The 21,859-nt window shown below is 38.9% G+C and overlaps 1 protein-coding gene across 2 annotated transcripts; it reads right to left on the bottom strand.

Moving 5' to 3' along the window:
* Positions 1-240: 240 nt before the first annotated feature.
* MASTL (microtubule associated serine/threonine kinase like) lies at positions 241-19,584 on the bottom strand. Of its 2 annotated transcripts, XM_054814670.1 has the most exons (13): positions 19,393-19,573; positions 17,180-17,317; positions 15,614-15,753; positions 14,737-14,825; positions 13,326-13,432; positions 12,837-12,966; positions 12,098-12,270; positions 9,659-10,900; positions 7,601-7,739; positions 6,160-6,174; positions 4,481-4,594; positions 4,283-4,384; positions 241-3,639 (listed from the first exon to the last, which is right to left on the bottom strand). In XM_054814670.1, the coding sequence occupies exons 2-13, from the start codon at positions 17,312-17,314 to the stop codon at positions 3,482-3,484; spliced, it is 2,544 nt and encodes an 847-aa protein (XP_054670645.1). In that variant the 5' UTR covers positions 17,315-17,317; positions 19,393-19,573; the 3' UTR covers positions 241-3,481. The 2 variants fall into 2 exon arrangements, with proteins under 2 accessions (XP_054670645.1, XP_054670644.1); XM_054814669.1 differs by lacking the exon at positions 6,160-6,174 and having other exon boundaries at positions 19,393-19,584.
* Between the last annotated feature and the right edge of the window lie 2,275 nt (positions 19,585-21,859).

The raw sequence follows: 21,859 nt of genomic DNA on the forward strand, positions 1-21,859 counted from the left end.
TGGTACAGCACTGGAAACATGGAGACCCAGCTCAAAATTGTGCTTTTGAAGCAAGTATCCAGCTACTTTCCTGCAGTGAATCATATTTCATCTGAAAAACATAGGTTCGCTCTACATGAAACCAGATGGAAGACATTCCACCTACTCATAGTGTTCAGCTGAAGGAACGAGAACAGAGCCGGGTGTAAGAGTGTATGTCTATGCGCACGCATGGGGGCAGCTGTTCTCCTGCTCCAGTCCTGCAGCAGCACAGTAAGTGCTCCTGTCTGACTCACTGTAGTTACCAGAGCAGCAGGTTCCCAGCAGGCATCACAGACTATCTAAGGACTCCATGCTCTCCTGCCATTACATGCACAAGTATAGCTTGTAATCAAGGTTGCAGGAGGGTAAAGGGCACACAAACCTGTATTAGAAACTATTGGGAATTTCCCTATGTATAAGCACTGTCTTTGAGGTAGGGGGATACAGTCCACCTCCCAATGCCCCTGCAGCATCACAAGTATGAGACGCTTTAAAGACAATAAAATGCAGAAGCAAGCAATAGCAAGACTGCAGTGTTTTATTTTATCTATTTAGACAAAAGTGTGCAAAGTAAATTTTTTGAGAACATAGAGGAAAAGAATGCATTTTACTTTAAGAGTAACCATAGGTGAAACCTGATCATGCTGAAACTGGAAGCTCAAGACAACACAGCAGCATTTCAGCGTCTTGGCCTCTAAACATTGTGCAGCCTATAGGTGAACCTAACTAACAGCAAGTTATTGGTAGTTAGAGTTGTCCAGGACTGCTGCTTCTGGATGAAAAAGCATGACAGTTGCTGATCTCTACAGTTTTTAGCACACATCTGGCCAGCTAATAGCAGATGAACTGTCTCCAAAGGTAACCTGGAAATTACAGAGTTTATATGTAGGTTATGCACATAAAGAAAGTTTAGGCCTTCAAAAACCACAAGATAACAGCTAGAGCACTTCCCAAGTGGTATTTTACAGCTTCCAAGAACCAGAAACTTGTGCCTGCTTACACAAATAGTTGCAGTTGATTACTAATGAGAAGAAGCTTTAAATCTTTCAGCTACTACATTACAGCTTTTTGTACTTTTCCCTATCATATTTCAAGTCAAGCAGTAAGTAGGGAAAAACACAATGGGATTAAGGGTTGACGAGGAATTCCATGTTGAAAAATAAAGCTAGGATTCACCTTTTTAACCAAAACACACAAAACCCCCCAAAAAACCCCACAACAAACAAAACCATGCCACAGATCCCAACAATCAACACGTTAAACCCTGTTGGCTATGATCAGCATAAATGCAAGATTCTTAAGAGAAGAGGGTACTGCAGGTCTTCAGTGGTAACTGCAGAATTTAACAGTTCTGGGCAGCAGTGTAGTGATAACTGTTTACATTGAACATTCCGATTTGCCAGTTGCCCTGTTTATTGTTCTATAGAATTATTTCAGAGAGTTAGAGGTTATCTTTAAAGTGTTATACCACTGTATTTTTTTTCTGTCTTGAGGGGAATGTGTTCTACTGCAAAAACAGGAACAGGTTGTAAACATTTGTAAAGTACTGAAGACAAAGAGCTGTTGTGGTGTTCAGTTTACATTATTTCCTAACATGTTTTTAGAGTATTTTCCTAGAGTATTTTTAGAGATTCATTCTTCTAAGATTAGTTTTCTTAAACCAGATTACTAGAAATGGAAGAATAAATTGCATAAAATACCAGTGATTACTTAATTTAAGATATTCTTCCTCCAGTTTATCTATTCTAACTATACACAGGAAAAATGCTGAAGAACTCAGTATATTCAGAGAATGTCATCTAAGGATACTGCTTCAGTGATGTATTACATTTGATTGATTGCACCTTTTTCACATAACATCAGTTTCAGAAAACTTCTAAACTGTTGAATTATATTGAAATTAAAGTCCTTCACAAAGGGAGCGAGAGTCACTATGTTCTGCACCTTGCCAAGACTGTTTCACTCTGACAAATCCCAGCTCTAGGTGTGGTAACTCATTCTGAGCCGTTAAGTGTTAGCTCTCTTGATCCTCCTAGGAAACTTCCTTTTTCTCCTCCGTTCCTTTCCAAGGGGAAACCCGAGGGGACAGCAGGAAGCCTAGCAGACACTGTTTGCTCAGAATTCCATCAATAAATCTTCTTTTCCAGGCAGCAGGGCAATGAAGGGACAACTCACTCCCCCTGCAAGAAGGGTCAGTTCATGTCACTTGAAAGTCACTTGGCAAAAATGGCTAGCAAAATGCTCGGCTTCTAGCATTGAGGCCAGTGGCTGGCACCACCACCTAGCACAAGTGATGTTTCAGGTTTGTATTTAGATAAAGTCTTCAGTAAGCTAAGAAATATACCAATACAAGAAAAATATGGAAGATAATTTAAACAGAATAACCTACAAATGAATCTAAGACCTAGCAGATGCACGTTTTGTGTTGCATTTAAAAATTGATTTAACATACTTCCCCCAATTAGGATTTATAATACTGAATATACACTTGTAACTTAAGATCTAGTAAAATCTAAGATCTGGGTGTGAGTTTAGAGAACACACTGTTAATTTGCAATCTGTTATAGTCTTTAATACATAGCAGCTTCAGTATGAATAATACTTCACTTAGCTAACACTCGGGTGATTTTTTGTTTTCTATCATCTGATATGGATGAGTACAAAACACACATATACTCAGCATTTTCTATTTAAAACAAATAATTGCTAAAATGTATGCTGCTCAGTCCATCTTCCTACAGTGTCAGTGGTTACAATGCAACAGTTTAAACAGACTTGCCCCAAGTATCCCTTCCCTACCCCTATTTGTGCAGGAAAGGATAACAATTAGTTGAACTGCTGTCAGCCTCACATGCTGCATCTAGTAGCATTAACTGTGAACAACACTGTCTTTTAACCCTTCTCGGGCTAAGGGAGAAACAGCAGTAAGATGTTGCAATGTTGCGTTAAGATTTCCATTTTCCACCTTGAATAAAACCATCAGTTTTGCACAGTGGATACATATTCAAACTGGTCAGAAAGGACTACTCCCAAACAAGACTGCTGTTACACTGAGCCACCAATAGGTAAATTATAATTAGATACAATTAGCATGCATTTATGTCCTTTCCCTGTTATGTTTAACTGGGAAATAACTTCACACCTCCTAAGTGGAGTTACTCATTGCTATTAAAAAAAGCCCCATTGTTGCCAAGTGTTATTGGCTTCAAGAAATACAACGCTCTGGCCTCTTAGTAAGGTGCAGTACATGAGATAAAAAGTAGCATGAAGGCACTTGATACCAGCTAAGTTTCATACAGTAGTTTTGCTTTAGAATAAAGGATACAATAATAAAAACAAACAGACTGATAACTTAAAATACACTCTAAATTTAGCAAGGAAATTTAGATAAGACCAAACTAGTGTTCTTGGACAACCTGTAAGTGTGCAAAAACATGGAGAAAGTTCACTTATCTTGATGCTATAAGCTAAATCCAGACACAGTCAGGTGCTGAGCGTTATTCCTAGCTTCAAAGTAACAAGTATCAGTTTCATCATCTGGCTGAGGTATGAATGGCATAGTTTGATTCTGCAGATTATCCCAGTCCACACCATGAAAGAGAGGGTGATGTTTCAGTTCTGAAATAGAAGGTCATACAAGCATTATAAGTTTTATTTTGTCCAAGCCCCTTGGTCACTTTACTCCCTGGATGCATAGCTGTCAGTAGATTTGCTCTATTTTGCTGTTTTGGAAATTCACAGAAGTGCAAATTGCAGTTGGGTTTTGATTACCACTAACGTGAGTGGGACTGAATGACTGTCATGCCAGCTGTCTGTCATCCCCTAGCTGGAGAGTGTGCTACACAGCACACACTGCATCAGAGGTGCCCTACAGTCACTTCTCACGATGGGGCACCACAGACATTTTAAACATCACTTCAAAGTCTGTTTCTAATTTTGCTAAAGTTCTGTGCCAAGCAGACACGCAGGAGTTGCTCCCACCCTTCTCCACTCCAAGCCACCTGCCTTTTGCTAGCTCATGGAGCAGTCCTCCTCTGCTACACTCCATAGCAAAACAGCATTAAAGCAAAAGTTCAATAAAAACCAGCCCACCCCACCCCTGAAATTTCCTCATTCAAAAGGGCAAAGTCCCACAAGAAATACAGAAAATACCACAACTTGTTAAGTGTTCTGGCACTATACAATGGAACCTAAATAGGCATTAAAGTTTATTAGTCTAAGGTTCAGAAGGAAAAGAACCCAAGAGAATTTTAATACTAACCCTTCAGTCCAGCTCTCTTAGTACTGTCAATTGTTAGAAGAATATCTATTGCATTTTGGGCATTGTCAGACAGCTTTTCGTCACCCTCAGGCCAGGGAATATCTACAAAGATGCAGATGAGTCATTAACTCAAACCATAAAACAAACATTGGAAATACATACTTTTCCCCCCCTGCCCTGATTACTGAAACAGATTACCTCTTTTCAAAATATTTTGGAAGACTTGTGTTGGTGTTTCATCATTAAAAGGTGGAATTCCAGTTAGAAACTCAAACAGACAAACTCCAAGGGCCCACCAGTCCACAGCAGAACCTGGTAAGAAAAATCCAGGTCATTACACTAACACAAATGATATTTGTAAAGATGTGAAGATTAGCCATGGCAGAAATTGTAGAGTGTTTAAATCCTGCAAAATTTCTTGGAAATGAAGAAAGAGAAAATAAGTTGTACTTAATAATCATGCAGAAGACTACAAATACATTAAAGGACTTTTTAAAGTCAGTCTGCTCCTTAATTCATTATAGATAATACCAGGGTTTACTGATAAAAGGGGGCTCTTAAGAACAATCTAATTATTAACTCCCATCACAGAGAAACCAGGAGCTGACTTCTCCAGGAGATTGTTTTGTGGTAAGAAACTGTTGTCTTTAACAACTGCTCTAGAGCCTGGATGAGTGCTCCGTGTTGTAATCCGTATCTTTTCTCTCGGTTCTTTGAGAAGACTCCAAGGGTTCAAACTATTGAACTTAATTTTCATTTGTCTAAATTTCTGTAAAAATATTGAAGACCACTTGCAGAGATGAGCCAGCACACAAGAAGCTGGAATTACTTTCTATTACACCACAGTTGATTAGGGCAATGCGTAGGTACTAGCTATCTCTCCTTTGCTATTAAATAATTTTGGTTTTCCATGTTCCAGGGTGTGCGTTTTTCTGCCAAACCCATCTTATTAACCTACTTAAAAACAAGCAGGCAGAGCAATCCCAGACACCACTGCATGCATTCTAAGCTTTCTGCATCTTTAAGCCATGCCCACTCCACTGTATAAAGAATAGATGCCACACTTGCTGCAAAAAAAAAAAAATCTTGAAAAGACAGCCCGTGTAATTTTTCAGGGGTTTTTTGGCATATAAAAAAATTAAAACAAACGCTTTGAGCCATTTCAAAAGGACTATTGACAAAGTTTAGAAATGCTGAAAACCGAAGTGTTTGACTAGTAATCTAATACACTTTTAGCAACTTTTAACAGCAGTAAGAGTGCCCCACCAAGCTAAGCATATCAAAGCAGTGATATCACATCCACTGTTGCTAGAGGTACTTGGATGTTCAGATAAAATATTCCCAGCTTCAGTCAAAGTCTAATAAGATCACAACTCTGAACAACATAGTAACACAGGTTTTAACAGCAATTTTTCCCCACCCAAAGTTTAACTAAAGATTAGATTAACTCCTACCATATCCCTCCTAAATTATGTCTGCCAATATTTGAAGCAAGAAACAGAAATACCAGGTCTGGAGCATCTGAGCCTTCTTCACCCATACACAAAGTAAATCAGGCTGATTGCGTAAAGTGAAAGGAAGCGAGGAGAAAAAGTGTCTCTGGTTTCTTTCCTATTACACGATGTCTTTAACAATGCTGACTTGACTCCTGAAGTATGGGCTTACACGAGAGATTTCTGACAGCCTAGTCACACTGATGCTGATGTTTCCTGAATCTTCTGTAGAAGCATCACACATTCTAATGTGGAGTGCATATTGGACATATCTTTCTATATAGAAAGACCCAAACAATTTTCTTGGAAATTGTGATCTAGTTATACTTTGACTGTTCAGTTATGCTGAACACTCCATTTCTGCACAGTATATAGCAAACTCACCAGAGATCAGAGTCCCTGTGTATGAAAAGACAATGAAGCAAGAACATTACAATTATTGCAAAAAACCTAACAAATACAAACATCAAGAATGATTCTCTGAAGACATGGGAATGCAGATTTTTTTTTTAAGGTAGTAACTCAACAATAAAGGAAGACGGCAATGTTAAATCTAAGTTAGAAATAGAGATAAAATATTTTTGTAACCCAATTATAGTTTAGGAATTTACAAGCAAGTCAACACCACCAGAAATATTTAGTGATGGAAAATTGAGTTCCAAAGCCAGAAAACACTGGCTTCACCAAAGGTAATGGGAGATTTGTTGTTTCCTGACATAAAGCCAAGACTCTTTGCAAGTTATCACTGAAGTCCTGAAAACACTCGATAATTGCACAGAAATGACCTCACAACCAAGTTTTACGTTGGAAATGTACTCAACGCTACTTAGACAAACTGTTATCCAGTTTTAATGCCTGCCAAATAATCAGGATTCCTAAATGGAAGTACAAAACAGCTACATATGTTGAGTGATTTTAGTCATTACAGTTAAATTGTTAAATCTCTTCATGCAGTTTTAGTTAATGTCTACTGGCTGCATACAGCAGAATTTTATTGTTCCACAGTTTAGTCATCACTATTCCTCAATGAAGATCTCAATTTTCCTAAGACTATTAGCGCTGCAAAATAAAAGTATATTTTTGCGGTGGAAATAAAATGTAATTATAAATACAATGAATGTATCAAGGATATATTGCATTTAATTTTTGTTAATGGTTCTTGCAAGTTAGCAGGAAAATATTTCAGACATTTTGTTGATCTCAGTGGAGCTCAGGATTTGAGCCAAAGAAATGTATGTACTTCAAAGTTGTGTTATTTTATTACAGTATTTTGAAAAAAACAAAACAAAACTGATGGCTACTACTGTCCACTTATATGGAAGACACTGCCAGAAATCTTAAGTGTTTCATGAGGTCACTTAACTGATTTGAATGCAACTTTGTAAAGTTATCTGGATGCACATAACACTTTGATATCAATAAACATGGAATGCACTCTAAGAATAATTGGAGGCTTAATCCTTTCACACTAAATTTCACTAAGTCCTCCCTGCCCCACCCTAAAGAATCCTTAAGGACACTCAGGATGACCAAGCTGATTGCTAAACCACATTCAAGTCTCAGGCTGCTTAAGCACAGCTTCCAATGCATGAGATTAGCAGCAGGCAGGACTATACTAGACAGTCAAAACTGCCAGTCTTGTGAGAAAAGTAAATGGAAGGAACGGCTGAAGGAAACACAGCCATCCACGTTGGCAAAAGCTAAGCACTAGCTATTTTTAAAGAACTCACTGTTGCATTACTTGAAGGGTTTAGAGTTCCGGAGACATTTAGAAGTGTAAATATGTCAACTTTCAAGCATTTACAAACTCCACGGTTTGTCTTACCATGAGGTTTTGTCAAAAGCAGCTCAGGTGCCAGGTAGTCCGGGGTCCCTAGGATGCGTTCACCTTCTGCTGGGGCAGCTCCTCTTCTTACACTCTTTGGAGTTCTATATGGCGTGCCAGCATCTCCCTGATGAGGGGTCTTAAAAGATGAAACAATATTTCAGATGTCAAACAAAACCAGCTGAGAAACTCCCATCTCCAGGTTTAGTAATGGGTTTAACAGTTGATACTTAAGTTCAAGTCAAGAACATGTCAAAAAAGTGTACATTCCCTGAAAATGTATGTGTGAAGTGTGCTTCTATTTCTTATCTCAACCATCTTGAAGCATAAAAAGTTATTAGATATCTACTCTTTAACAAACTTTTCCTTAAGTTCTTCCTCCAGTGTCAAATCCATGTCTCCAAAAAAAACCCAAACCAACCTATCTTAAACTCCTCTTTCAAAATCAAATCTGAAGATAACCTACTAAATAGAATGTCAAAATAGCCTTCAATTTTAGCACTGAGTTCTTAACATATGCTTGCTTTTCATTGGCCAATATGTCAAATACTTATAAAATAAAAAGGAGAATCCTGAGTTTTCTCACATATTGCATACTGGATGTACTCAAAATATGTGAAATAAGCCTTTATTGTTTAACCTGTATCCTATGGGTTGCATAATGCCTGCAGATGAAGTTCTGCTCAAGTTAGGCTTAGTGACTCTTTACAGCTATACAAACCTTCTGAAAGTAATTTGGGACATTATTTGTAGATGAAATATGCAGGCTTGCAAAGAGATCAATAAATTCCCACAGCCAATAGGCTGACTACAATGAAGTATTTCCTGTTATGACCTGGAGATTCTACTGAATTATCTTGCAGAGTCTCATTCTTTATTTTTCGATATAACCTTAAATCCCATGTATCTGGTATGATTTTGTTTCCAACTTCATCCTCAGTGCAGCAGAGATCAAGTCATTATGACTATGCCATAAAGGCTACAGAACCCACTATTAAAACAGAAAACAGGTAATCAGGTCACAATGATGTGACTTTAAAAAGAATTACAAAAGTATATAAAAAGGTGTTCTCCTGTTCAAATCTCAGATATATAATGCCATCAGCCATTTATTTCTCAGGAGCTGAAGCACATACTACTCTAACTCCATTTCAGCTGAATGCAAGCTAAGTTTCATAGTCAATTAAAATTTTATGCAGATGAAACACAAGCTAGTAATTCAAAGACATCAGGAAAAAAAGGCTTTCCCAAAAATATCACTTTGGATGTCCCCTTTTTGTACACTAAATTATTCAACACACTATCAGTTCTGTCAGAAAGCTTTAAATCCTACAATTAGAACCTAAGTAACTGGATGAAGGTCTTGCAGAGCTATGTCAAAATGAAACAGGAAACACTAATTGAAAAGTATACTTTTACTTTTCCCACATTGGGGCTCTAATATACTTTAGGACAATAAAATTTTTAGTTACTAACAGAAGGATTAAAAAGGTCAAATCGAAAACGTCATAACCTGCAAGGAGCTATTACTGTTTACATCAATCTTTGTAATAGGCTTGTAATGGGTACTTGACAGTACGCATTACACCATCACTTTCACCAGGATAAAAAAAAAAAAAAAAAAAGCAGGCACAATAGCAGTTACTAGCACCTGAACAGCATTTACAGACTGTCTTGGGAAGGACACAGGATTAAAAAAGTCAAAGACTTCCCATTACATCAGGAAACCTGTAATTACTCACAGGAAGTACCACACTGCACTAAAAGTAGGATGAGACAAAATAGCACCAGTTCACCGTAACAGCAAAGAATTTTTCAGAGCAGTGGACAGACAACACATGTTGAGCCAGAGGCAAACCAGTGGCATACAGTTGTTGCTAAGCTCTTACAGAAATTTAATTTTGGCCACACAAGTGTAGTAAGTGAAAGCCCGTCAGCAAAGGTCACTCTGACAGACTACCTCAAACTACTTCAATTTTCCCTAAATTAACAACTGAAATACTTTCAGATCACTAATGTCTAATGCACACACAAAGTTTCTACATATCTCCTACATACCTGATAGACCCTATGTGGTCCTCCTTTCTGTAATGGAGTAATAGCTGTTGGGTAAGAGCCACTACAAGCAGGTGAAAGTTCCATTATATCTAAGGAAGCCATGCTACATGGCTCAGATACATTTGATATATTAATTGGACTATTATAACTTCGAAAAACAACAGCATTTTTTTTAAAGAGATTCAGTGCTTCCGTCATCTTCTCTGAAGGAGAAGATGCTGTGTCAAGGTAAGTTTCTTTCATGTGTTTTTGGTCATCATCCTTTACATGTAACAGCTTGCAGTCCTGGGCAGTATGTGCTTCCTCTCTGTTTTGTGAGACACCTCGGGACTCTGGTGATGTTATTAGCATGCCTTCTGGTTTTGCTTCCTCAAAGGAGAGGTCTTTAACACTTTTGTCCAAATCTAGAAGCTGCTTTTCTAAATGGCTTTCTGTAGCAGACGTTTCAGGAAATAAGTCAGAATCTGCACTGAGGATTCCTAAAGGTTTTTCATCATCAGTGCCTAAAAAACTTGAGTTCATATATTCCTTTTTATCATCCTTTTCATAGTCTGCATCCAGATCATGCATAAGGTTTTTGGCTATAATTGGAGTAAGTGATTTTTCTACTGTTTGCTGGTTACCAATAAAACTCTTAACTTCTTCCTTGCTTTTGCATGTGTCACATAGGGATCCATCATCACAAAGCATTAAGGATTGAATTTCTGTTGTCAAACCTGTCTTTCTGTTTGCTGGAAATTCTGAGATCTGACAGCCACGTTTATATTCTGCATTTGTTTTTTTAACATAGTTAAGTTCCTGACAAGGACTAGTGTCAACTAATTCAAAGCTTCTTTTTACACCTGGCTTTTCAAAAATTTCTTCCTCTTTGATAGGCTTGACAGGTTCATTCTGCCCTGAAGGTGACTTTTGTTGATTGGAAGTTTCTGCTGTTTCATTAGTCCTATCTCTTTTATTTACAAAGACTTCTTCTTCCCAAATCTTATTTTCAGAAAGACATTTTCTGACTATGCCTTTCGCATCAAGTGTGGTCACAGGAGTATCTGTTATATCAGAATGTTCACTTCCCAACTTCTGCCTACTGCCAGAATCATTGCTGTTGATGGGAGAAATGGCAGATTCCAGTTCTTTTTTCTTTAAAATTTTAATACCATTGCTATTCAGCAATTCTACATTTGAAAGGAGATCTGATCCACTGTTACTTGTTTTGCTTGTTGTAGAACATAGTTCATCTTCACTTTGCTGCAAATGAGCACATGAAGTTTTGAGTATCAAGAAAAATAAGGTTATAGCATTATAGAAGCATGTCCTTTAAAATACCGTATTTCTACTTCCATACACAACTGCAAATTGGCAAGCATTATTTATTCTTTATAACCACTAGTAGTGACAAAGGTGACGTAATACATTCAAAAAATTTAAAACTCAATTAGGGATAATTTGATCATTTGACTTTAAGAACATAAAATAAGATTGCTGGAATACAATAGAAAATGCAGTATTTTTAAATTTTAAGGATTTTTAAATTCCTAAGGATGAAGAAATCTAGCAATTAAAGTTGTATTTATGACTTTATGTTAAGAAGTTAAGCTACAGAAGTTCCCTGTTTCAAAGAAACCCCAAACCAAAGAACCCCATCATACAACCCTGTGACATATTATACTTCAGAGATGACAAAAAAATCTGATATTACTACTATTTTGGCAATACAATACTAAAAAACAAGGCCTTGGGAAATGGACAGAAAACAAAGAATTGTAAATTGTTTGAAACATAAGTTTTTGTGCGTGATCTAAAAGGGAATTGTGGCAAGGGACTAAATAGCACAGCAGCATTTTCTTTTAGGTCTATATTTGTACAGAATTTCATTAACAGTTTAAAATAGGAGAAAGTATTTTGTATCAGCTATAATCACTGGTGTTAGGTTAGTTGATACAAAACCCTTCAGTAATAAAAACTGAAAAATTTTAAGGTTTGTAACAGCTTGTAGAAGTTTGAGGTGTATTTTATTTATTATTTTTCCCAAATTCTGCCTTTTACAGAAATTCTTTTTTCTGTATGCTGAGCTAATAAGTTATAGTGATAAGGTCAGCTTCCAAAGAGCCAGTGCTCCCAGCATTGACCACTTTGTGAATAGGGGTAAACCAGTACCATCCAGTAGAGGCCTTCTCTTTCACTCCTTTGCTGCAGGCTAAATAGCATTTGCTTTTCCTCTCATGTTGCACAGAACTACTGTTTGTGTGAAGAAAAATAATACTAGTTTGATCCAAAATTCCTACTCAGCAAGGATTACAAACCCTGTTTCTTCTCCTGTAGGAAGGCTTCTCTATGCTTGAAATAACCGGGGTAAGTAGGTAGAGGAGATGTGCAACAGTGCATATACAAGTTACAAGTACAAACTAATTTTAATTTATAGTGGGAAGATGAAACAGTCCTGACCTCTACATCTTTCTCCCACCTGGGGCTGCTGTAGCATTCTGATTCCATACTGGACAGGTATGTGTGTGACTGACTACTGACACTGGAGGTACCAAACCTTTTTCTTGACTGAAGCAGAGTAGGAGTTAAACTTCTCACTGGCATCACAGGAGTTAACTGAGAAGTATCAAGATCTTGAGAGGAAAAAAAAATAATTCAAACATAGATAAAAAAACATATATTAACCAGCTTCACACTATGTCAAGTTTTCACAAAGGCAGTTATAGAAAGCTATGTGTGACATCATAATTTCTCTTGTCATCTTTCCTGCATAGTCAATTCACTCATTTTTTGAAGTAGGGACTTGCCTAGAATTTAAAAGCAATATGAACATTAGCACCATAATAGCCTTCTTTCTCATTTCAGGTTAGAAATGAGCAGCAAGATAAAACAATTTAAATGAAAGCACACATTGCTATATTAAATCATTTTCAGTGAACGTATGCCAAGAACTGATGCTATTTCTGTAAAATCTTAGCCACTGAATTTAAAATAACCTTTTATGTCATCTTTTTTTTTTTTTTTTCAAATGCACAAGTAGTGTAGGTGAAAACATGTCAGACCTTAAGAACTGGAGGAATAGTAGCAAGACACTGATAGAAGCACACCTTTTATCAAGTGGGCCCAAGCTACTCACCAAATTAAAAGACCACAGCCTTACAGCAAAAGTATTACTCAGAACAAGGCTTGGTATACTCACATGTTTTGAATAATTTAGTTGAAAGAGGGGTATTTTCCTTTTGGACCATAGGTAAGGGAGAAAACACTTCATGCAGACTGTCAGATGATGGACTTGAATTGCACCCTGGCATTTTCATTCCGGCAGTATACTATCAAGCAGGAGGAAGCATGGTTAAAAGTTAATGGAGCCTGAACAAAATATCTAGGATTGAAAGCATAGCTTCATACATTCTTTATTACATTTGCATTGGAGCTTAGCCATGCCCATTTACCAAGTTTTCTGAAGCACAACTGATAGCCAGCAATTTGACCATAGTCCAAGGTAATCACTTCAGAACTTCACGGTACTGGAAACATGTAATAAGTCATTCTACCAGCTGGCAGAAGAGGTGCAAAAAATAGCCTTACCACTTCTATTATTACATTTAGTATTTAGTATTATTTATTATTACAAATAGTAAATAAACTAAAAGAATGAAGTATTTCAAAGACACTGAAAATTACTTACAAAGCCCAGAGAACTGATGAGAGACAACAATTGTCCTGGAGTACGCGAGTAATCTTGTTTTGGCTTTGCCATTGATGGTGTAGTAAGGATATCTATCATATTTATCTCTACAGACAGACAAAAAATATGAAGTAGGTCAGGTTTTCCTTTTGCTATTAAATAAACAAAATTACAGGCACATGCTTAAGTTTTATCAAGAGGGAAAAAAGTTTAGTCACATACTGAACAAATATACAGACGCAGCCACCAAACCCAAGTGAAGACATACCCATACATTCTTAATCAACACAAGCTGTTTCTTTATGTACATCCATCAAATTACAGTTTATAAATACAGAAACTGTAGAAGTTCAATTTCTTTTCTGACATACTATGTTGTAAGTGTTATGCTTTCTAACTTGATACCAGCTTTGGTTTTTAGGAAGCAATTCCAGCCTGTGGGCTAAGATGGTAAATTTGATTCAAAGTCTACCTTCCCTTGCAAAAACATCTCAAAAGAGCTACAGATTTTTCATAGGTGAAAATTTAACCTTCAATGCCATTTTTTTTTTTTTTGCTCATTAGAGATAAGTAGGCTTACAGCTTACATATCATATTCAACTAGACATAATAATCTGTCCCATTAGAACTTATCTGTTAAAGCAGTATGTTACGTATGTTATCAGAAACTCCATAGACAACTCTGATTTTCTACATTCCTTTAATTATACAAAAAGGATGTACCTGCCAGCAGCTGTCTCAAACTAAACTGGTGCTGTGCAGTATTAGTTTGGCTGATATGATGAATGTATTGAAGGTGCAAACTAGTTCAGGAACTGGCTAGTCACCTCAAAAGCTGCAGCCTATAGTCAAATGACTGTCTGGCACAGGCAAATTAGCTGTATCCTCTGCTACTTGAAAACAGTACATTCATATGCTAAAGTGCTCATTTATAATATTCTGTTAGGGGCTCATCACCTCCCCCCTGTTCCTCACATTAATATCTGGAAGGTCCCAGTTCAGGTTGGAAATTAATATATACAAGGACAGAGAAACATGAACTGAAGGACAGAAATAGCCAGAGAAGCACCAAGAAAAAGCCAGAATTATTCATTCACCCTTTGAATTCTCTTAGTGGACTTCAGACAACTTTGAAATTCATGCCCCTCAAGAGAAATGGCTCTAAATCATATTTCATACACCCTTGTCCCAAAGAATAAGTGTTTTAGCTTCTGAAGTGCAATGCATAGAGCAGACTCTTTACTAGAACACACCTTACCAGTTCTTGCCTACTAGGAATCAGGTATTAGTGCAACATTTGGGCTTATTTAATTGAAAGCCTCTACAGGGATGTAAAGCATTAAATAATATGGGAACATGACAAACAAAAAAAACATTCTAATGCAACCAGAGACATACAGACAACTCTTACCTCTGTTCAGAGTAACTCTGGAAAGCCCAAAGTCTGTCAACTTTATATGGCCCTGATTAGAAATGAGCATATTGTCTGGCTTCAGATCCCTGAAGACATGAATATAGTTGACGTCAGCAAAAAGACAACTGAGCAATATTAAGAAAATTAACTGACCAAAACACTCAATAAAAAGCATTGTTTATAGCTGTTTCTCAATAACATATCTTAGCCAGCAGAGGATTCCAATTGGAGGAATACCCCAAAGCAATTAAACTCATCTAGCACTAAATATCATACAAATGTTTCAGGCCTTGTAAAACCACCATGTATGTCACAAGAGCGGCACATTTTGTGTTTCAGCAGGTTTTAACAAGTGTTCTTCATGAGTACTACCATCACAACATTTACCAATATGTAGCTCCTATGCGTGACAAGCAAGCCGCTAGTAAGTTTTCACATGTTCTCTGTAGCACTACTGAATGCAGCAAAGAACTCTCACTACAGGGGGAACATTAATGTAGTCAACATCCCTTTGTCCTACAGTTACATGCTTGCAGTATCCAGAGGGTTCCTGAACTACCAGTCATTTAAATGCCACAGGGAAAGGGGAGCTAGAAGGCAGTATAGTTGCTAACACATCACTGTACTGGGAGAGAGCACGCAAGCAAGGGAAAGCAATGTGTATTTGTCTGCTTAACATATATATACATGGATTTTATTTTAGGTGTTGTTTCATGATGTTGCTGCAGTGTACACATGCAAAGAGAGATTCCAGAAGGTCTAGCAAATGAGGAAGCTGTTACTATGAAATGGGCATTGGTTGTATGTTTGAGTGAAAAAATAAAAACCCAAACTACCAAATACTTAATTGTAAGAAAAAAAAAGTAGGTTTTACCTGTGGATTATCCCATGCCTGTGAAGATAGTCAAGAGCCAATGCTGCTTCAGAAATATACTTAACAGCCATTTCTTCATCAAAATATCCATAAATATGGAGAAGAGATTTGACATCGCCACCAATAAGGTACTCCATCACCTGCCATTCAAGTGTTTTAAATTTAACATTTTAAAAACATCTTTCAAGTTTGCAAGTAAAATATAAAATAGCTTTCACCCCTAGAAAATATAATTTCAAAAGCATTGTTTCCCACATTATACTTTTCACTTGGATAAAACAATTAAAGCTTCAGATGAAAGAAGAAATAAAGCATTTTATTTTAATAGACCATTTACTTATTTTATATTATTTGCCTAGCCTACTTTCTGTAGTCAGCTCTCAAATAACTACTGTAGTTAGCTTTTTTAATTAACTTCTGGAAGATTTCTATATTATAGAAAATAAATTGCAAAGCACTTCTGTGAAACTCAAGGACTGAAGCCAAAGACACTTGCTCAAGACAAATCAAAATATCAGTGATCTCAATGATTTTGTTTGGCAAGTGTTTATACACAATATTAATTTCAGAGCTGAGCCTTGTGAAATAAGTGCAAATTTCTAGAAACACATACAGTGAGAGCTACTGTGCATTTAAGACATGAAAAAGTGTTTCAAAAAATACACACATCCACAAAAATTATGCAAACCCACAGATTACTATGGGTCATGTCATATTCAAGATAGAAGTCAGTGGAGTTTCAGAAACTCGCTCTTCAGTGAAAGAACAAATTTATGAGGTTTTGATCAAGAAATCTCACCAATACTTAGATTCCAATATACAATACTACTCCACATATATGGCTCTAGCATCTCCTTTACAAATCCTTCATCCTGAACTCCTCTACTCCACATAGTAGTTAACAGAGATTCCAGGAAAAGAAGCCTTTGTTTGCACTCAAAATGCATTGTAGAAGTGCATAGCAACCTCTCCTCAGAATTTAATCAAGCTGTTCACTGTGTGTGCTTACAGCAAGCCAGACAAATTACACCAGATCCTTTGTAGACAGTCTTAATCCATGCCTACCTTTATGAGGGGGAAGTATATAAAACCATATTCAAGTCCTACTGTATTCCACATTGCTCCATGTGGACGAGCACTTAGTTTTGCCACTCAGTTATCCTCTTGTCATCTAAGCCAATTACCACAATGAATTTTGAGCACAGGCAACAAGTAAAATGGATTTCCTTTAAGTGAGCCACAGGGTATCTTTCAGTCACTTGGATTCCGCTTGAACAGAATGGTTTCTTGCTTTGTTTTCCCTAAGGTTTCTACACATATTCCTAAAACAGATTAGCTATTAGAAAACATTCTCCTGTGCAAAGAGGAAACACAGGTGGAAAGATCTCAAAAGGTACCAGGGAAAGAGAAGTATTTCACTTGTTCAACCATTCTGAGAAAGAAGAAAGTAAAAATGACTAAGGAACACTTGCTCACTACCATAAAAATATGCTTTCAGACACGAATATAGTTCTGTACTCCATTTTCAATGCTATCATAAAACACCACAGTTATTTATATACTCACTAAATAGATGTTATTAGCTGACTGAAGTGAGTAGTATAAGTGCACAATGAAAGGACTTTTACTGAGAGCCAGTGCATCCCTCTCTGCCTGGACCTGGTGAACCATGTTTTTGTTGATCATGTCTGCCTTTTTCATCACCTGAAAAACAAAACAAAATCAAGTAGATAAACATTATTTTCTTTGCTCAACTCGCAGTTCTTCAGTCAATTCATTTATCTCTATACTCCAAACTTACTCACTTACATGTAAAACAGAGCTATAACTTCATATACAGACAGAATTTTAAATCACAGGTTATTAGAGAACATTTTCATTGCTCTCCTAATTCAGTCCTGAATGGAAATCACACAACCAATATTTACCACAGTTGCACACACTGGAAAATGAGTGTTTAGTCTGTATCTGAAATTAAGCTGCCCTGAGTTAATCCTCTTATCCACAGTACACAACTCAGAACCAGGAAGAAGTGTTCAATGCTTGGATATACACTTGCTGACCAAGTCTTTCCATCTCTTCAGAGGCTGAGATATATGGCCTGGGGATTGAAAATAGAGTACAGCAGTAAGGCATCCCATCTAGGTATCCTCAAATGCAAGACTGCAACTATTCCAGCCTCTAATTCTTAACTTTGCAGAGAAAGCAAGTACATTTCTGATTAATTTAAAATTTATAATCAAGTCACCCAGCAAATATTTGTTTCTTTGGGAAGAGGCCTCAAAGGCATGCAACTCACAATAAAGAAGTAACAAGCTTAACTGTGAATTATGCTCTAATTCCTGTATTGAATGACTCCACTATAAGTTGATGTCCACTCAATAGTAATCTTGAATAGAAGATGCGTAATAGGTAGGTATTTAGGCAAGCATTGCACACGCACTGGAAGTTCACCCACTTTCAACAGCTTTGGTCTGGCATGTATGGTGATATTAAAGCAAGTTTAATTTATCCATTCTCTATGCAACACAACTGTAAAGAGTTGAGTCTACAGCTACCACCACCACTCAATAACAGAATTTGATAACACATAAAAATGCCAAGACATAAAAAGTATAATTTGATACCTTCTATTTAGGTGTTGACCTTAACTGTAAAAAATATTTAGCATATGTTAGATTCAGTAGCTTGAATAATCTGTAAGTCTCATTGCAATAGGGATAAAGGATTTACACAGAAGCTTTTAGGTCACAATACTTTGAATAAAGTTGTGTAAGATACTAAAATAAGGCAACTGAACCACTCTATATGCAGCACCTAAACTGTAGAAAATTAGTTTCCCCAGCTACCATCACTATTATCACAGCTGATACAGAAAAATTTGAAGACTTACACAGAATGCATAGAACTACACACTTAATAAGTGCTGACCTTAAGTGTACTAATTTTTAGCACGTTACATGCTGTAGCTGTGAACAATCCATAAACTTCACTGCAATAAAGAATTTACACAAAAGCTTTCACCTCAAGTGCTTATATTAAAATCATGTAAATAGACATATATAGCTCTGAACAGCAACCTCTATGTCACATGACTGTTTTTACATTTCCTTTTCTTTGTGTACTATGCAGCTGGTTACAATCCTTTTAATTGCAAAGTCAAGCTTGCACAAACCCTTGGTAAAGTTTTTACTACTAACAAGCCCAGGTTTTAATCCTTTGTGTATCAACATAGAAAATGCAACAGTTGTGCGGTTTTTTTTAAATGCGTACTCAGCAAAAGTCCTTTTTGTAATTTGCTCTCTTTATACATCTCAGAGGCAGCCTTTTCATTCACGAACAAATGTGAGAATGCCCTCCTAGTGGCACCACAGCTGAACACATTCAGTTATAACAAGTATTTACAGGCAAGAGGCAAACAGCACCCTGACACTTTTGGTGTAGTTTCTTTGACATTTAAGGTATTTCTAAAAGCATCATATGCCTCCTAACCAAAGCCTCCAGACGAACAGGAACGTGAGGAGAAAGCCAAACGCAGCCATGCTGACAACACACCTCCCAGGCCCCAGGCTTCTGCCAGAAGTGCGGCAGCTCCCCAAAAGCCCGAGAGCCAGAAGGCAGAGGGGCTCACGCCGGGGCAGGCCTCAGCGGGGCGCCTCTTTCCCCTCGGGACGTCCCTTTCCCACACAGGGTTAAAGGAAAGCGGAGGGCGGCAGCAGGCAGCGAGAGGGCCCCGAGGGCCGCAGGGGGGCGGGGAGGCGCCCCTCACAGCCCCTCACCTTCACGGCATAGAGCCTGCCCGCCTTGCGGCCCAGGTACACCTTCCCGAAGGCACCGCGGCTGATGGGCTTCACGATGGTGAACTCCTCGATGGAGGGGGGCCGGGGAACCTCGATGCGCCTCGGGCCGGTAGCGGCGACATCGCCCCTCTCCTCCAGCCGCACCTCGGCCGCCAGCTCCACCGTCCCCATGTCGCGCCTCAGCCCTGGCGCCCCGCGCCGATTCAAAGCAGCGCCCGCCCCGCCCCGTGGTGTCACCGGCCAACGGGCGGAGAAGGGCGGTGCTCTCGCGAGACCCCTCGCGCGCCGACCGTTGCGGCCATACGGAAGCGCCTGTAACGGCGGCGCGTCTTCTCGCGCGGGTGGCCGCCCAGGGCCCTGCCGCTGCGGGCTGCCCCCCACCCCCCGCCTTCGCATCCCGGCAACGCTCGGGCACTTCATGTGCTTTCTACCGAGCGCGCCCGCCGCCGCCGTTAGAGACGCCATCGCTGCCGTTCTGCGCAGGCCTCTACGTGGCGGTGGTTGCCGTGATGCCCGGCCTCCGGTCTCACCCGTGCTGTGCTGCTCTGGGTAGTATCTAGTGCAGGAGTTAAATATTGTCGTAGGCAAGCTGAATAAAGCTGGTTGCAGTGTTACCTGCGAGGTTACCGAGTGTTGCTGTAGTGCAAGTATTTCTAATAGGCTCTTGTCACTATCTCTGGCTAAACCGTATTGCCTCATTACAGCCTTCCCAGCTTCATCAGAAGGATTCCTTAAAAAAGATTGCCTCCTTCTTTTCTTTGTATATTCCAATTAAAACCCACAGTATTCATTCTGCTGTGTGTTGGGTTTGGGGTTTTTTTAGAATATTAATCATGATTGTCAAAGCTGTTGATCTGACTAATAACTACTCTGTTGTCTAGGTTTCTAATTTGGCAGTAGGTTGTTACTTTCTATGAGCAGGTAGACTGTCCTCATTTCTGTGGGATGCTTGAAGGTGTAGGAATTCAATGGACCTCGGTCTGAGACATTAAGGAACTGGAAGGTAGTAATTACTTAGAAAGAAACCACTGATTTTGGTCCCATGTAATAATTTTCTCACATGCTTCACGCACATTTTCTCACACCGGCATACTCACAAGCTCCAAGAGTTGTGTGTCCAAATGGTGTAGCCAGGATGGCTTGTGCGTGAGAACGCTACCTAGCCAGTCCTTACTACTGCTGTTGAGCCCTTACTGTCTCTTGGCGTCCTCTGGATTGGTGGTGACAAACTGCTTTCTGGACAGGTCTTTTATGATCAGGAGTAAGAATAATGTGATCTGTGGCTTCCCTCCGATTCTTGATTACTTCAGCCTCCGTTAATCTTAGGCAGGGTTGCTCCCCGTTTTGTTTCCTTAATTTGGGTATCTCCGTGGCTCCATTCTGCCCTCCTGTTGTGACAGCAGGGATGGGTGGCATTCGCAGCATGCTCTGACCTTGTTGCCATCCTCCTGTTCCCAGAGCACAGGAATTATCTGTGATGGCGCCTTATTGGAGCGCAGGCCTTCTGCTTTCAGTTTACGCAGCAGAGTCATCGGTGTTTACCAGTGTTACTGCTCCCAATTGTGCTCCTGGTCATTCTTTTAACCCCTGCCTTAGTGCCTTTATGTTGCTTTCACATATACATTGCTGTTCATAATTAACTCACACCAATCTTAATTGTTCTGTTGCAGTCCCTATGTCAGCAAAGAGCTATCTCTATAGAGGTCAGTGCAGAACTCTGGGTCTCAATGCAGCCTCATCAAGCCCTTGTTTTACTTTAAGATACATCCATCACATAATATGATACTGCACAGGGAGGCCTTGCTTGTACTTGTGAAGGAGTGCTGCTATCCCACAGATCCCAGCAATAGATGCAATTTAATGTGCAATTGTAGAAAACATAATGTTGTAAATTAGCTTTCTATAGCAGTATTAAACACCACTTATCACTGGCTGTATTTGTCATTTAACTCTGCAGCATTAGTTTAGCTATGTCTTGTCAGCAGCGATTTCAGCAGAGAAGCCCAGCCGAGAGCACGAGGGTTTGCTCCTTTTGGTGGCATCACACGCCGACATCAGGTTATGCCAGCTGTGAAATTCTGCCGCCACCAGCATGTATTCCACTACAGCTTGAGCTCACCTGAGAGAGGACCTATGCATTCCCTCCCTTCCCTCGAGGCAGCACCAGCCATTATACAGCTGTGTGGAAAACTGCTTCATGGGGTGGATCCAGGTAAATGTTCGTCCCCTTTTAGTTTTTTTTTTTAATTATTTTTGCTTTTGGGTGAGCTTTCTGCCAAATCAGCTAGCTGAGCCACGAGACTGTGATCATGAGAGTGGTAGTGGAAAACAGGAGATGTGCGTGAAGGCAGGTGAGGCAGCACTGTGGGTGCGCTGATCCAAATCAGTAAGTTGCTGTGGATGGCAGTTTCAGCAAGGAAAGGAAGAACAGTGGTCAGGAGAAAGA

This window comes from Grus americana, chromosome 2, assembly GCF_028858705.1.
Source record: "Grus americana isolate bGruAme1 chromosome 2, bGruAme1.mat, whole genome shotgun sequence".
Taxonomy (NCBI): domain Eukaryota; kingdom Metazoa; phylum Chordata; class Aves; order Gruiformes; family Gruidae; genus Grus; species Grus americana.